General features: G+C 44.9%; 1 protein-coding gene across 2 annotated transcripts in view; it reads right to left on the bottom strand.

Annotated features, from left to right (window-relative positions):
• Positions 1–17,438, bottom strand: part of TTC39A (tetratricopeptide repeat domain 39A) — a 1,012,086-nt gene that overhangs the window by 521,833 nt on the left and 472,815 nt on the right. For both annotated transcript variants that reach the window (XM_069642215.1, XM_069642216.1), the window contains exon 4: positions 5,832–5,908. In XM_069642215.1, coding sequence (XP_069498316.1) covers positions 5,832–5,908 — 77 coding nt within the window. The remainder of the gene's footprint in view (positions 1–5,831; positions 5,909–17,438) is intronic.

Here is a 17,438-nt window from a genome sequence, read left to right as displayed (position 1 = left end):
ATAAGGGCGCTCCACCCAGGCTTCCACTGTGACAATAGGTGTGATTGGGAACATCGAGAGTCAAGTGGGAGGCCGCATTGAGAGCACGTAGTGGAGGAAAAAGCATAGGCAGAAAATACCCCCACGGAAGGATAGTGTAGCCAGAAATCCAGGCGACGAGGATTGCAGTTCCAAGAAGGTGGACGTCCAAATGGGGTACAAGGACAAATAGATCCCAGAGAAGGAATAGGAAGGAACCACGGACAACAACAGAGCAGGATGACATGGGTAAGGTAGCAAGAAGGGAACTGGAGAACAAGGGTTTAAGGAGGACAAGGAACCAGGACGGAAGCAGGGAGGCACAGAGACAAGTACTTACAGTACCGAGCAGTGTCCGCTCAGAAGGATAACAGAGCATTGAGACACATAGCGGATTGGACTGGGGAGCATTTTATTTCCTGATGGGTTGCGTTTTTGCTATGCATCATGTTACACATCATGTTGCGACATCGAGAACACCAGCATCAGCCATCTTGGGATGGGCGTCCTCGTCGGAGGCGTAAAGTACTGGGAATTGTAACACTACGCCCCTCCACTGGTCCTCCCCTCCTCCACACTACTACTCACCTCCTCCACACCACTAACTCCACTCCTACATACCACTATTGCCTTCCTTTGCACCATTACTAATCCCCTGCTTCACTCCACTACTTCCCTCCTCTCTCAAACCCATACAAGCACCCTTCTTTCGCTCTGTACCATTCATTTCACATTCACTCCTAACTCTAGCCTTTCTACATTCGACAAACATGCACACTCACACAGCAGTACCAGTCTAGCCAATACAGAAAACACCTCAATCATTGGTCGCTCCTTCCTCCCTCCTGCTGGTCTCTTGGTCATCATCCACCTCCACTGCTATGCTGGATTTGCAGTCACATATGTTGGCCATTATTGATCAGGGCAAGACAGGACTGTTGGTTCTGCTTGATCTCAGCGCCGCCTTCGACCTTTTAGATCATAAGTTAGTCCAGCAGGATCTTGAAAAAGTAGCCAATTGCTCTAAAGATGCAATTGACAGGCTGGTATCTTTCCTTGCCAATAGGAAATCGAGGGTACACTGGGGAGATACATTCTCACAAGAATCTGACATCTTTAGCGGGGTCCCACGGGGAGCGAGCTTGTCCGCACTTCTCTTCAACCTGTACTTAAGGTTTCTTTGTGAGGTATTGGATAAGATAAAGACCTATTTCACAAACTACACTGACGATACACAGCTAGTAGTAGAACTGAGCTGTAACTATGAAAAAGACAGCCAGTTAGTAACTGAATTATACAACACCATAGAATCCTGGATGGATCACAACTGGATGTGTCTAAATAGTACCAAAACAGAGCTGATGATCATTAGCTCCAACCAGGCTAGGGGCAAACATTCACCGAAATGTAACACCTTTAAAATCAAAGACACTCAGATCCAGTAAGTGAATAAGGTGAAGACCCGGGGAATGACATTGGAAGCCTCCCTAAGCTCCGAAGCTCAAGCATCCTTTGTGAATAAAAACTGTGCATACTATCTTAGACTGCTTAGAGCAATTAAACCCCTCCCTAACGAAGCAAATTGCACTACTATTGCGAGAGCAACCATACTATCCCGCCTAGACTATGGAAATGCATTACTGCTTGGAGCCAATAAACAATGCATGGCCAAATACCAGTTAGTACAAAATAATGCTGTTAGAATAATCAAACAGAAGCGGAGGACGGAGCATATTAGTGAAGCCAGGAGAGAGTTACATTGGCTGAAGATTGAAGACAGAGCACTGTTTAAATCTATGACACTAGTTCACAAGTGCCTGCATGGAAAAGCTCTGGCATACCTGAAATCGAGGATTACCCAATACATGCCAGCACGTACGCTCAAGTCAGAAGCACTGGGACTTATTGTAGTAAAACCACACAAGAAAGCAAATGGTCTGGCAGAGCCTTTCCGGTTCGGGCAGCTACAAGCTGGAATGACCTGCCCAAGATGCAATGGCCTGCCCAAGCTGGAATGGCCTGCCCCTAAACCATAGATTAGAGACTACCCACCTTGTGTTCAGAAAAAGCTGAAAACACACCTGTTCAAATGAATAAAGCCACACGACAGCTAGAAAGATAAACTGAATGTATTATTGTTTGTTTTTAGCCAAGTGTCCTGTTTCTCACGTGTCGTCTGGCTTGTCCATCTCTCTATATTGGTGCCCCGATGACTCCAGGCTTTTGGCGGCTTACAAATAAATAAATAATTTTAAAAAACTGCTGTCCTCATCCAAGTAACCCACACTTCCTGCTTCTTGTTCCTCCCTTATATTTCATCTCTTCCCAGTGGATTGGTTTCCTTTGCCCTATCTTCCCCACCCAAATCATGTAGATGCTTGGGAAAGGCATAATTAGTAGGATAAGCCTACACAGGTTTGCCATGGAGAGGCCATGGCATTTCAGCACGGTAAGTGTTCATGTTCAAGCAAGGGGGTCGGGGGAGTGTAATTTGGCATCCATGTTACATTTAGTCCAGAGCAGGGTGGACAGTTCTCCCCTTTAAGTCTCTGGTAGTCTAGTGGGGTTTGGATGTTTGGTGAGGGCATGCTGGAGCCTCCCAGCGGTCCCACGCTTGCAGTCTCTGGGCTGTGCATACAAGCGGCTTCAGCCGGCATCTCTCTCCCTTCTCACGGCAGGTTGCTGAGGACGTTTCTGTACCTCTGCAGGGGTGCAGTCTTTCGCTTTGGGTTTTCTTGTCAAGTGGTAACCTGGTTTTCATCTTTTTTTTACAGAAAGTGGGGCACTGGTATTGTCATTTGGTTTTCTCAACTTGCCTTCAAGGCAAGGCTTGAGAACACAGTGTACTATACAATAACATACTAGCATGAGGAGGAGACAGGAATGTGGTCCCCCTCAACTGGACCCGACCTCCTCAGGGTTAGGACTACCTCTGGATTTCTCCAAGCTTGTGGGGGGGGGGAAGAGGGCTCTTATCCTTCTTTGACAAGGTCATGGTACTGGTCCTGTCACACTTACCAGGACAATGACACATTTTAGCACTCATCAACATCCAGTTGCCTATCAGATTGTTCTCATAATGACAGTCCCGAAATGGCAGGCTCATCTTCTCTGAGCAAGAGTAACCCCATAAACATGTCTCTGCCTCAATGAGCTTCATCAGTAAAAGGCAGCTAACTCCATACGTAGGTCTAGGTTACCAGACTACCGTAGGCTGAAACTCGAAGCAATTGAACATTAACCAACAATGCGAGAGGTTAGTAGAGTAATTCTCACGTTGTTGGAATTCCTTAGTGTATTGGCAACTAAGTGGGGAGAACAAACTGGGGAACTAAGTATTACATGCAGCAGGCTCTGTGTCACAAGATGTTAGGGGCCTAATTGGGAATGAAGAACAGTGGCAAACCAAAACATTTTTCATTCTTTCTTTTATCAAAATGTCAAACCCTAGAGGGTTAAGTTGTTAGGATATATCTGAGAACTGACTACAGGATTTCAAACAGTAAAACTGATTGGCATGATTCTTTTAAGCTACTTAAGGTCCCTGAATGAATGGGTTAAGCCTGTGACAAATTCTCATTATGGAGGCTGCCAATGGGAGTGGTGTAACCTTGGGGGGCTGGGAGCCACAACTGCTCTGTGATGCAGGCCCCAGAGGTCTTACTCTGACGATCCAACACGGATGATCCCCCTGCTTTCAAGTCCATCACGGCCTTAGGTCTTTAGTACCCCCCAGGAACCTAAATAACCACTGGCCAACCAGGACTGGCCATTTTGGGAAGTTGATAAACAAGGAGAATGGTTACCAAAGAGACAACCTGCCACAGAGCTTAAATATGGAGTCTAAATGGGTCAGGCTACAGGGACGAGATAAAGCTATAAAACGGAGTCCACAAATAGCTTCAGAACTATATGCGGACTGCCTCCGGTACCCTGGGATGTGTAACAGTAGAATGCAGACCCTCTCCGTGTGAGTCCACAGCAATCTTGGGTAACTCCTTGCCTGCTTGTAAGAAAGATCCTTATAGATGTCATTGATGGTTTACGGCTCCCATTCATTGGGAAGTTTCTTGTACAGGTCAGGGTGGACTGACTGGTTTTCCTGGGAGTAATGTCCCTCATACAATTTGGAAGAGTACATGCAATTAATGCTAAAGAAAAAGACATGTTTGACAAGCCTGGTGGTGTCAAACTCACTACCACTGCTGTAAACAGAACACAGGACGAAATTGCTAAAGACTGTTCCAGCTGAGACATTGGACAGCAGATATTAGTTTCACACACCCATGTGAACCTGGCATGGATGTGTACATGGGTGCTTGGGCGAGGCAAGAAAACCCTCTGTCACCCACTGCCAGCAAAGATTAGCTCTGGAAACTGCAGAGCAGCCATGGGCGCTATGACAGAGAGCAAATGCAAGATTATGTACTACAGAGAAATGGTCTTGGGACACAAAGGAGTGCACAGGCCCGCCTGCCATATAATATCTGAAAAGTATGTTATACCAGAGAGCATTCAAACCAAACCATTCGCTCACCCCATTCACACAGGTGAAGTCAATAAAGAATTAAGGTACCATGTGGGTAATTCCATCCGAGTATTAAAAGGAGCGAGTGACAGAGTTGTGCCGGATTCAAGGTCTGGAAACACGAGAAGGACAGGGTGTGTGAGAGCAGCAAGGAGGACAGTGGCAGAAAGGAAGGCTCAGTGAAGGAGGAGATGACAAGTAGTAGGATGAAGGAGGAGGAGAGAAGACCATTTCAGAAAGGGGAGAGGAAGAGGTAAAAAGAGCATTAATGAGGAGGGAGAACGTCAGAAATGGAAAGGGAAGCAGCGGTCCAGAGGAACAGCAGGGAAGAAAAGGGGAGATAGTAGAAAGAAAAAGGGCAAAAATGGAGGTCAAAAGGAGCAATAATGAGATGGGGAAGAGGTACAAGGAAAAAGGGGAAGATAAGCATTATGGAGGGGATAAACAATGAACACTGAAACATGAGAAGAGAGTGGCAGGAGAAATAATTAATATTAGAGAGGACAGGAAGAGGCCATCAGGGGTAGAGAAGAAAAAGGAGAAATGAGGGTTGGAGGAGGAGTAGATCAGAGAGTGCTGGAACATTGAGGGGGAAAGGAGGGAGTGAAACAGGAGGGGAGCTAGGAGGTGAAACCCAGAAATCAGGAAAGGGGCAATCATAACGAGGTGCACAAAGAAAGGAGTAGTAGTAGAGGGGGCTCATCAAGACCCGTTCCAGCAGAGACCTCAAGCTTGGCAGATGAACAGTACCAAGGAAGGTCCTTGTCACCCTGTCAGGGTGTAAGAGGTTAAGCCTGACAACCCAAGAGCCCAACTCGATCTTGGAAAACATCATCAAGAAAACATCAAGACTCTGAAATCTGATCTTTGTTTAGACTACCGAATGCACCAGTATTGGTGGTACCATGCTTTGCATACAGAGAAGGGCGCTACCCTGACAACCTCACCAAAGTTAAGAAAGTGCCTTCAACAGCCAAGGAAGAATGGGGGAGTGCTAGACCCCCCAAAAACAGAATTAATTTGTATCCACCACAACGGCAGAGTCTATGGTGGAGAGAGAGGGAAGGACTGACAACCACAGAAGAATGACTGGTTTGTATTTTGTTGAGTTCCCATCAACTGACCTCAGTTAAATCTAATCCCTTATTTTTCTGTTTGTGTATAAAGAAATGACACGGTATGCATATAGAATAAGCATGATAACTTTGCAACTAACCAATGTGTTGAAAAATGTTTGAAACAAGGGGAATACAATCCATAAAACGTGATTCAACAGAACTCTTACCTTCAGTGAACTGTTCTAGACTTTGGCCACGTACTAAACTGTTGAAAGAATCTGCAACAGTGGATTTTCTCCTAAATCTAGAGAAACAGACGATGTCAGTCATTGACAGGTCTACATGAAATATCACCACACCTGTTTATTGTTTATATCATACACACATGTAAAATATGAATGAGAGGTTAATAGTAGTTGAAAACAATGAAAAGCATGACCTACACCAAAGCCATAAGACAGTTTAGTGATTTCAGGGCCTGCAGCTCAGATGTGTGTACAATCAATGATCACAGAATTGAATAGTGATGAAGCTATTACAAAAAACTGATACTGAAGACTTGCAAAAATATCCACACCATTATTCACATTAGTTTGCAGATGAAATCCTGTAATAATAAGCCCCGTAAAAATACAAAATTAATAGTGAAATAACAAACTTCGTGTTATGTGCCATTGTCCACAACACGATACCCTTTATCTCAGAGAGCCACATTATATATTACAGGGCGGTGACACCCATAGGAAACCCGAAAGAAATTAATTGCTAATAACTTAACTTGTGCAATGGATTTAGCTGAAATTCTGAAGACAATTAGGGCTGTGCAGGCCCCCCAGACTGCAAAATTGGGGAAGGTTCTGTTAATAAAATAAAAAGGTTATAAAAAAAAAAGAAAAAAATGAAAGTTGTGGCCTAGCCCCATTAATTTTCCCATAAACAAAAAATGTCAATTTTTGCTCTACCTTACAGGTCCAAAAAATGTTTGGGCACAAAGCGTTGACTCAAAATCCATGTGTGGTTTAGGATTAGTATGTCCAAATATAAAAAAAAATACTGATGGAAAAATGGGTATCCCTTTCTCCAAAACAGATAGCTATATCTCAGGGAAATTGGCAAGAATCTGGGTCTTTATAAACGAAACAGCTGCCATCTTTGTTATTTTCTCGCTGCGAGAGAAAGCTGCAGCTATAGCCTAGGACATTGGAAATTGAAAGGCAGGAAAAAAGCCATTTGCAGGTAAGAAGACTTCCAGGCTATGTTGCCTAATAGATGACCACTTTGAGCAACATGCCTTGAGGGGCACCCACTTCCTCTCTTTGAAGCCTAGCAGGGTCAGCCCCGGATACTGCACAGATGGGAGACAGACACGACACATGTGGGTGGATAGCGTAACTTTTTTTCAGAGGGTGGACCCAACCCCTTTGGATTATTTGAAGTTGGCAAGCTTGCTTATGTATTTGGCTACCAGAAGTTTACTCCTGCAGTCATGTTCCCAGTGCAGACGCTTCTCCAAAACCACAAACACTTGTTTCGTATTGGGATTTTGTTCTCCAGCTTGATTTTCGCTATGGGGGAGAAAGTACCTGGGCATATGTTATTCTTGCAGCCTGTCATTTTTTTCCCTTTTCCGTGCTGCTTAAATGCAGTTTGTTGGGGTTGTGCAATGTATCACCAAGAGACCGCCCATGAAACAAAGTGTGTGATCCTTGACAAATAATGTAATCTCAATGCACACTGCCTAAAAACATTGTTCTCAGAGCCCGGGAAGTTGGGAGTGCCCCAATCTATTGTGCTGCAGGTGGAGAAGTAGATAATGACATACTGAGTCGCACTGGGGACAGGAAAAGGATGTGTCCCCCTGGCACACCTGTTACAGGGAAATGTAGTAAAAGCGCCTCACATAAATATGGCAACAATAATAACTTCAATCTGAAGTTGTGCATATTGATTTTTATATATGCCAAGAAAAAAACAACTAGTCGTTGAATGCACTTTATAACAACTTCAGTGAATTAATGGAGTGGCTGATACACAAATTGACATATTACTGCGGGAGATATAAAACACATTTTTTTTTCTCATAGTCGAACAGAAAGCTGGCAGGTATTAAGCCTGACTAACTTGTCAAACATGTGTGCCCAGCCGTCACGTGTTTCGAGCAACCGCTCTTCTTCAGAGCAGAGTTGGTGAATGCTTCGAGAGAACTATGAAGGAATGATGGCCTGATATACACTTGTGTACGGGGAAAATGCCTGTTGGGCATTCTTGTGGATGAGCCGCTACGTGAATCAGTAGCCTGCTTGAAAAATGTTGTGAGGAGTTAGCCGGTAGGCTCATCCCCTTTGCGTTACTGTGGTCATTCTGTCATGCTAGGCGAATACAACAAAAGGATTCCTGCAATCTGTTCCTTTAGGAGTTAGAATGCAGTGTTAGGATTTAAAGGGGCTCTGACTTAGCGGTCTGATAGCCTGACATCTTTTATACATAAAAATACCACTGTCAAAACAGGTCAAAATCAGTCTGTGATTGATGAACCTCTTTGAGTGATAGGTTGCAAGTGTTTTAAAATATAGAGTGGGCATGGCCAAAGGCCATGGCTAGTGGTCTGGTTGTGTTTTAAAATTGACTGGGGGCATGGCTGAAGGCCATGGCTTGTGATCTGGTTGTGTTCTAAAATATACAGTGTGCAAGGCCAAAGGCATGCCCGAAGGCCCCGGCCACTTGCTATGGGTCCGATAGTGTTTGAAAATATACAGCGAGCATGGCCAAAGGCAGCCATGGCTGAAGGCCATGCCTACTGCCCCTTAATGTGTTATAATATACCAGAGGGATGGCCGAAGGACGTGGCCACTGGCCATGGATGAAGGCCATGGCAAGGTGCCTCTTAATGTGGTAGAATTTACAGTGGGCATGGCCAAAGCCATGTCTAGTGACCGGTTACTACTGTAAAATATACAGTGGACACAGCTGAAAGCTGTGGCCTCTGGCCATGGCCATAAGGCCCTGGCCAGTGGTTCCTTAATGTATTAAACTATACAGTGATCACTGGCCATAGCTGGTTAATGTTGTAATCTAATCAAAGATTCCATCAGTGATGTCATAGATGATGTAATTAGTGATTTCACCAGCAAAGTCATCAGGGATGTCATCTGTGATGTCATCATTGTGGTTATAGACTCGACAACAGGGGGCGCGAAGTTAAGGTGGCTTTAGCTGAATTTCAGGGGTTTTGTTGCATTAAGTTCTCACCTTAACATCCAAACCAAAGTGTTTTGCTGTATATATATATTATAGTGCTGCGGTTGCCACTCTATAGTCAAGTAGAGCATCAAGATACATAGGAAACCCGAAAATTGGCTTGCTAATACATTTTTACTTGCATGACAGATTTGGCAGAAATTGTGCAGACTAAATTGTACGCACTTCAACAACCCCCCACCCCCCAGACTGGACCTTTTGGGAAAGATCTGTTACAAATTAAAAAAAAACACAGCTCAGGCCTATTCCTTTCCCCATAGAGAACATTTCTTTACATTTTTGCTTGAGCGCACAGCGAAAACCGCTGGATGGAATTTGGAGGTGGAAAAATGATTAAATGCATCAGGCTAGAGGTGGGGGGAAAGAGGACACCATGTGAAATTTGGGAGTTGAAGGTGAGCTAGGAACCAAGTTCAGAGAACAAACGTTTTCTCGTAGCCACAGTTATTCAGTGGGATAATCTTGGCTATCAAATAAAAGGACATTGAAAGTGTCATTTATTTATTTATTTTTGCATTTGTACAGCATGCGCAGTCCAGAGGCATCTAGGCGCTCAAATAGTAGTCTTACAAACAAATGGTTACCTTTTGACATATCTTAAAAAAGCATACATTGTTACAGATATTGCAGTAAACATCGTAATTGGATGGATGTTGCAATAATCCAATTTGGCACCAATGGTGGCCCTAGCGATGTTGAGGCAGTTTACAGTGGATAGGTGAGGCTTTACTGCATTGATTATTTTAGTTGTTAGTGCTGCTGAGGAGGAGATGTAACTAACATGTCTGTCCATGGACAGGGTTGAGTCTAGGTATAACCAGAGTTTTTACAGCAGAGGAGACTGAGATTACAGAGTTCTCAATTAAGAAGTTACTGTATTTGTTGTCTAGTTTACTGAGTGATTCTTTTAGGCCCACCAGTAGGATCTCTGAGACAGAGGCCATTGGCTGCCATCCAGGCCTGGATGATAGCATATGTGTTTTGTAGGGTTTTTAAGTCTGGCTCGTAATCACCAGATAATGGGAGAAGAATTTGTGTATCGTCGGCATAATTGGTGAATGTTATGCCGAATTCTTCTATGTTGTTGAATAGAGGGTGTGTGAATAGGTTGTATAGTGTGGGGGAAGTGCTGGAACCTTGTGGTACTCCGCAGTTAATAGGGGAGGGATGAGATCCATGTTGTGGCCTCAGTAGAGAAGTGAGCCGTATTGGTGAGGTGTGTCTTAAGGATTTTATGGTCGACTAGGTTGAACGCAGCCGACAGGTCAAGGAGTAGGAGGATGGCACATTTGCCTTTATCCATATTTCTTAGGAGTTGGTTTTTTAGGTTGAGTAGCGCTGACTCTGTGCCATGTCGTGGACTAAAACTGGACTTTCTCTTGCCTAGGATGTTGTGAGATTCAAGGTAGGCTTGTATCTGTAGATAAACAGCCTTGTCCAAGATTTTCAGCAAGAATGGCACTGTTGTAATTGGCCTGTAGTTGTTAGGTGAGCCTGGGTCTAGGGTGGGCTTTTTTAGCAGTGGACGAACCCAGGCTTCCTTGAGAGAGGAGGGTACTGACCCAGTGGCAAATGATGCGTTGATAAAGGTTGCAATGAACGGCACTAGGGAATCAGCGCAGTCTTTGATTATGTTTGCTGGACAGATGTCCCCTTTGCAGAGTGAGGGTTTTATTTGTTTCATAATGAGTAAGACCTCAGGAGCGGTTACCTTTCTAAAGGTAAATGGCGGTGGTGGGTTGCTATCATGTTGGATAGGGTGCTTAGGGTTAGGGGAGGTCCGCGTTTTGTGGGGGGACTTGGGTAGATTGTCAAGGTTGGCTTTGATTTTCTTTTGGAGTAGGTCTATTTTGTCAAGCATAGCCTTCTGAATGTCATTACACCATTTCTCGTCTTTGACCGCTTGATGTTTGGACGTGGGAGGTATGACTAGCTCATTAAAGATAGCGCATAGTTCTTTTGAGTGTGATTGGGCGTTGTCGATTCTAGTATTGTATGTAGCAGCTTTGGCTTTGGCTCTGGCGTTTTTGTATTGTTTAACAATAGTTAGGTATGGTTCACGCAGAGGGGCAGGATTGCCATTTTTTAAGAGCGTGTCTTTTGAGTGTTTTTAGGTCTCATAGGTCTTGGTTGAACCATGAGTTGGCGTGGAAGAGTTTTTTTAGCTTTTTTGGTCTCTAATGGGGCAATTGTGTCGATGACCTCTTTAATAGTGGTGTTGTAAAGTTGGACTAGTTCTTTGGTGTTATTACAGATGGGTGATGCTAATGCTGAGACTTCTATGAGTGGGCAAATTGTCTCTTTAGTGAGTAGTTTTTTTAGATATGGCTAGGGCAGCTGGCATGGGGAGGTTTTGAGTGATTGCTGCATTCTTTGGGATGTAGAAGTGGATGAGGTGGTGGTCGATCCATGGTTGTGGGGTGTTTGTGCTGATATCTACCCTATGGTCGACTGACCAGTCTAATATGCGGCCTTTAGTGTAAGTGGCAGAGTCAACTCTCTGGATGAATTGTAGGTCCAGAAGGGCTTTAGCAAAGGTTTTGCTGTGTTTGTCTTTTGTGTCATTGAATCCAAGATTCAGGTCTCCTAGGAGTATGGCTTTCGTATTTGGTTTGAGGTTGTTACCTATGAGGTGTAGGATGTCGGCTTGGAAGTACAGGAGTGGGCCTGGAGGCCGGTAGATAAGGTGCATTGTCATGGTGTCGTTGGGTGTGAAGGAGATTTTTACTGATAGGGCATCAAAGTTCTCAGATGTGATGGATTTAATTTGGCTTTGCTAATAAGGTTGCTGAGATATTTAGGCGCCTTCTTGGCCACACATTTATGCGTCATGGTTAGAATTTTGAATTTGATTCTGTCCTGGACAGGAAGCCACTGAATGTTCCTTCTAGTAGCTGAGATGTGGTTGTGTCTAGGGATGTTTAGAGCAGCTCTTATGGCATTATTATGTACTGTTTGTAACATTATGTTTTCTAGCGCTGGTTCCAGCGAAGAGAGAATTGCAATAATCTATCCTTGATAATATTAATGCTCTGGCCAATGTGATGGTATTTTCGGGAGAGAGGAAAGGTCGACCAGCTCTTATTAGTTTGGCTGTGTACTTAGCCGAGGAGACTATTGCATTGACTTGTCTGTTTAGGGTGAGGGCAGAATCAATGTAGACTGTGAGAGTTTTTATCTCACTGGCTACCTGGATGGTATTGCCATCAATGATGAATGATTTGTACTGCTGGGTGAGGTTATTAAGTTTTGTTTTGTTTCCAATGATGGTAAGCTCTGTCCTACCATCATTAAGGCATAATTAGTTGCTGGCCATCCAGGCCTGGGTGGCAAAGTATATTTTGTTTAGGTTTTTTGTGTCTGTGTAGCATCCCGTGATAGGTATTAGAATATGGGTATCGTCCGCGAAATTAGTATACGAGATACCCATATTGTCCAGTTTGTCAAATAAACGTTTGGTAAATGCGTTGTAAAGAGCAGGTGGAACACAAGAGCCTTGTTGAACCCCGCATGTTACCAGGACTGGGGGGGCTGCAACAGATTCTGAAAAGACCCTCATGGATCGATTAGATAAGAATGACCTGATCCAATTTATAGCATTTGAAGAGAGTTGGGCTGCTGTGTCTAGATGTTGGCATAGGATGTCATGATTTACTAAATCAAACACAGCGGAGAGATCTAGTAATAGGAGGATACATAATTCTCAATTGTCCTTCTACTGATCCATTTGTGATTTCAGATCAAGCAGGGCTGTTTCCGTACCGTGACCCGGTCTGAACCCAGATTGTCTTAGACCTAAAAGGTGGTTATCTTCGAGATGTTTTTGGAGCTGCGCAATCTAATATGTTCAGTAAAGAAGGGAACAGTTGTAATCGGACGATAGTTAGTGGGAATATTGGGATCCAGCATGGGTTTTTTGAGTAAAGGTAGAACCCAGGCTGTTTTTAAGTCATTGGGAACTGTGTTGGTCGCAAATGAATTATTGATGCAATTAGTGATGAAAGGGGCAAGTTCCAGTACACAATCATTTATCAGGGTTGCCGGGCAGATATCCCCTTTGCATCTGGAAGGTTTTAGACTTTTAATTATGTTAATTGTGTCTAGAGTAGAGAGTGGAAAGAAGGAGAGTTTAGTTACTTCAGATGTATCTAGCCAAGGGTGACTGGTTAGAGGGGTTAGGTTGAGATAAAGTTTCGTTTTTTTCTGTTCAATTTTGCATTGTAGGAGTGCGACTTTATCCGCTAATGCGTTTTGGATTTTGGTACACCATTGTATGTCTTTAATCGTAAGGTCAATGGTAGGCGCTGGAGATTCCAATTATCGAAGAATAGTGAATAATTCTCTGGTATTGTATTGAGCATTGAGATTTCTTTGATTATAGACTGCACTTTTGGATTTGATAGTTTCGAGCTTGTACTCGTTGGCTAAAGTTTTGAACAAGGTTTTGTTTTTTTGAGATGGGGATTTGATCCATTTGTTTTCTGCAGATCTTTTATGGCCCGTAAGGCTTTAAGTTCCGGGGTGAACCAAAGGTTAAAGTGTGCCGGAGGTTTGGATTTTTTGCTTTTTAGTGGGGCAATTATCTCCATCGCTGCTATCATGGTTTCGTTATAAAGGCTAACTAGGGTCGATGGGTTGCTAACCAGGTGCTGTGTGTTTAGTATAGGGGAGAGTAGAGGAAGCATTTTATCTCGGCTGACATTTTTGAGGTTTCTCAACGGGGCCAGCATGGTTGGGATATGCTTATTTAGTACCTTAGAGTTAATGTTGGTAGTGAATGAGATAATGTTGTGATCGGACCAAGGTGAGGGGATATTGGACTGGATGGTGGTAGTACAATTAATATCAGCTAGCCAGTCCAAGGTGCGCCCTTTGCCATGTGTTGGTGCCGTGATTCTTTGTGTGAAGCCTTGGGCTTCTAGGGTGTTTGCTAAGAGGGTGGCATTCAAGTATTGGCGGTCATTTAATCCTAAATTAAGTCACCCATGATAATCATGTTCAAGTGTTGTTTCAGATTGTGAGCCAGCAGTGTTGTGATATCATCTTCAAATGTAGAAATGGCACCTGGAGGTCTATAGATAATGTGAGTGTGAGAGTGCAGGTAGGTGTAAGGGACATTTTTACAGTCATGGCTTCACCAGATGAGATGTGGGGTGTGGGATATTCTAATATCTAGGGATTCTTTGGCTAGTAGTGCTACTCCACCTCCTCTTGCTGTAACTCTGTCTTTTCTATAGATAGTGTATCCTTCCGGGATGGCTAAGGAAAGGAGAGGGCCAGGGGCTGTGTGGAGCCAAGTTTCCGAGATTGCTAGAAAGTCCAGAACTTTGGTTTTTATAGCGTCCGCTATATCCAGAGCATGGGCTGTGATGGATCTGGCATTGGTAAGCGCTCCTTTTAATGAGATCATGTGAGGACAAGTTGGTTTAGTGGTAGGGGCTAGGATGTGACTATAATCTTTAGTAGTCTAAAGGCTCATGGTGGTGATGTTGTTTTGTGGTTGTAAGACAATGGGCCTCATCACGAGTTGGGCGCTAACGCCAGCGCTAATAGCGCTGGCGCTATCTGCCCTACCGCCAAACCCACCGGCGCTATTAGCGCCGGATCACGGGTTTGGCGGATTTGGAAATCCCCATTCCCCATTGAGCCCATTCGGGAATGCCCCATTCCCCATTGGGCTCAATGGTGAAATTTCACTCTCATTTCGCCGGCGGATTTCCTGCCTAATTTTCGGCAGATTTCCCCCCAGCTCAGAGCTGTGATGAGGCCGAATGGCTGTTTTGTCCTGGGGCAGTAAAGTATCTACCACTAGGGGTTTCTTCTTGAGAGCCTTGGTTAGTCTAGAGGATAATCTGTTTTTTCTCTGTGTACCTGTAATAGGTTGTGATGTCCATAATGTCTGGGTGGTAGAGGTTAAGACAGTGTCTGTGTCATGATTCCTGCCCCTCATGTCCCCAGCCCTCCAAGATGTCAGGCTGGAGCCAGGCCACGATCACCTACATGGCCCTCAAGGGCCTCTCCATCCCTCCAAAGACCCACTTGGAGTCAGACTTGGCGCTTGTGGCACCAGTCTCACCCACTCCCATAGGATAACATTGGGGATTAGACTTGTAGTGCATTGATGGGGACAAGATGGATGCCCCCACATATTTCGGTTCCCAGAACTGCATGTGCGGTCTAGTCTTTAAGGGTGTGGTTCAGCCCAGAGGCACCTGGGATACCCAGAGACTATTTAAGCCACACCCAGGCTGAGAAACATGCTTTGCGTTTTCTGCACCTGCAGCGTGACACTCAACGTGTTCGGATCGCTCTCCAGTAGGCCTGCATCTTTCTTCTGCGCTCAGCTCCTGCAAGAACAAGAACACCATTAGGAACAGCCTAACTGTGCGGCGCTTCTGCCCATCAGTCATCGCTCCTTCTGTTCTGCGGGCATCTTCGGCGGTGTCATTCCCATCCCGGCATGCCGCTTCCTAAGGAAAAGGGAAAAGAACAGAAAAAAGGCATTACTAAGCATTCTGCAAATCTTCGCTTATTTTTAAATACTGTACGAGCTTCAAACGCTTACCTGAATCCCAGCCGCTCTGGGAGAATTCTGTCTCCGGAATTTCTCATCCATCTGCAGGAGGGAAAAGACACTCCAGGTTGGCGTGGAAACATCTAGAGGCGCTGCATACCGCGCTTACCCACCGCATTTGGTCTTTATAACTGGCATCCACGCTGAAAACGTCGCGGCACAGAAAAAGAACTCTGTTCAATGCAAATACGAAAGGGGTGCATCGCGCATTGCACTCTCACTCACCTTCAGTGCTACTCATCTCAGCAGCACGCCGCCATCCCCGGATGCCGGCCATCATCTAAGGAAGGAAAGGAACGAAGTTAGAGAACTGTTCAAAAGACTCATTATACTTACCTGTCGGACTCTTGCCAGTGAAGTAACTAGGCAGCAACGAGCCCGCATCAATCAACGCTCCCCTGCGCTGAAGGCAAGACGGAGAGCACACTATCCAAGAAAACAAGGTGAGCTGTGGATGAAAGGGAAGGGTTGGACCCCGGGGAAGAAGGGTTCAAGCACACAGAGACAATAGGCAGTTAAACTCTACCAATCCTGTGTTTCAGGCCCAGTCTCCAGTCGAATAGCCTCCAGGGGAGGGTTCGAGGTCGTAAGAGGTCAGAACAGGCTGAGTGACGTACCCGTGGATACCAGGTGAGCGTTACAGTCTGTGACCAGGTGGTTGTATGTGGATCTAGTAAGAGGGCTGTAGCGATTATCACTGTTGTTTGGCAATGATGTGGTCATATGTGTCTTGTGAATCCTTCGGGAGGAGAGACGGTTTCTTCTCAGTTGGCCAGTGATAGGTTGTGATTGTTTGAAGATAGCAAATGTTTGGGCTGTGTGAATTGTTGTTATATGTGTGTTGGGCCTAGCAGAGGGGAGGATGTCTGGTGGTGCAGACTGGTGTCTTATTAGTGATACATGGAAGGGAAAGGGTGCGGTCTTGTTGACGAATAGTGTGGGACAGGGGAGCGGATAGTGTCACAAGCACTGTAGATGGTCTAATCCCTTACGAAGGTGGATGAAAGCACCAGCTGTGCAAGGCAGGCCCATCATTATATGGAGTAGTGGGATCACTGAGTAGTGGTTGGCTAGTAAGTCTAGTATAGTGAGCCCAAGAAACAGGGTTGGGGTACGCATCCTAGGTGAAGATTAGCCATACTAGGGACGTAGCTAGTGTAAGGTACACCCAATAGAGTGCAGAGGGCAAATATACTCGTTAACACTTGTATGCAAGTCCTCCCAGTAGGGTTAAGAGAGGGCTCGGATTGAGACACTGAAGATGATAGCTACGGCTGTCATTTCAATTAGTACAAGCATTATAATTGCAGTAGATATCCTATGCAGTAATGGTAGTAATGGTGATGACTGACAGTAAAATAAAAGACATTCCCATAATCTATACTATCCATGACCATAACATGCATGAATCCGAGGGCTACGCCCAGGCTAACAGTCACGGTCAGTGTTAATCGCTAGTAATTGCAGGCAATCATCTGGGCTAGTAGGTAATAGTAAGAGCGTACAAATAGAGGCTGCTTTATGGTATTTTAGTGAACAAGCTAGGTCAGTATTTACAGCGCCATACCTAGTAATACATTATGAGGAATGGTTCAAGCGTTTTAACTTCCGGGGTGTGTAACATCTGCTTAATAATGTTAAATATACACAAATAGTACGTATACGGGGCAGCAGGATGATAGGTTGTTCTTACCCTATTATCAGGATTTTGTCCATGGTACAAGATCAGGATGTCGTGTGAAGATGGAAGCAGGAGCTGGCGCTTTTGGGCAGCAGTACGGCCAGGACAGGACCAGACAGGTGTTGCCCTTAGTCCACTGGGCCTTCGTCGTTGTGGGCGCGGCTACCGCATTCCGGACGCACTGGCGGCCAGTTAATGCAGCCGTGGGGTTGCCTAGCAACCAATGACAACAGACTCGCACGCGAGTGCGCGGCCATTACCATCCTCGTGGAGTTTCAATGCAGAGCAGCACTTCCAGCTGCTCCTGCAGCGGTCTGACAC

The sequence above is a fragment of the Ambystoma mexicanum genome, chromosome 1q (assembly GCF_040938575.1).
Source record: "Ambystoma mexicanum isolate Mex_15411 chromosome 1q, UKY_AmexF1_1, whole genome shotgun sequence".
Taxonomy (NCBI): Eukaryota; Metazoa; Chordata; class Amphibia; order Caudata; family Ambystomatidae; genus Ambystoma; species Ambystoma mexicanum.
This window is presented reverse-complemented; position numbering and strand designations above follow the sequence as displayed.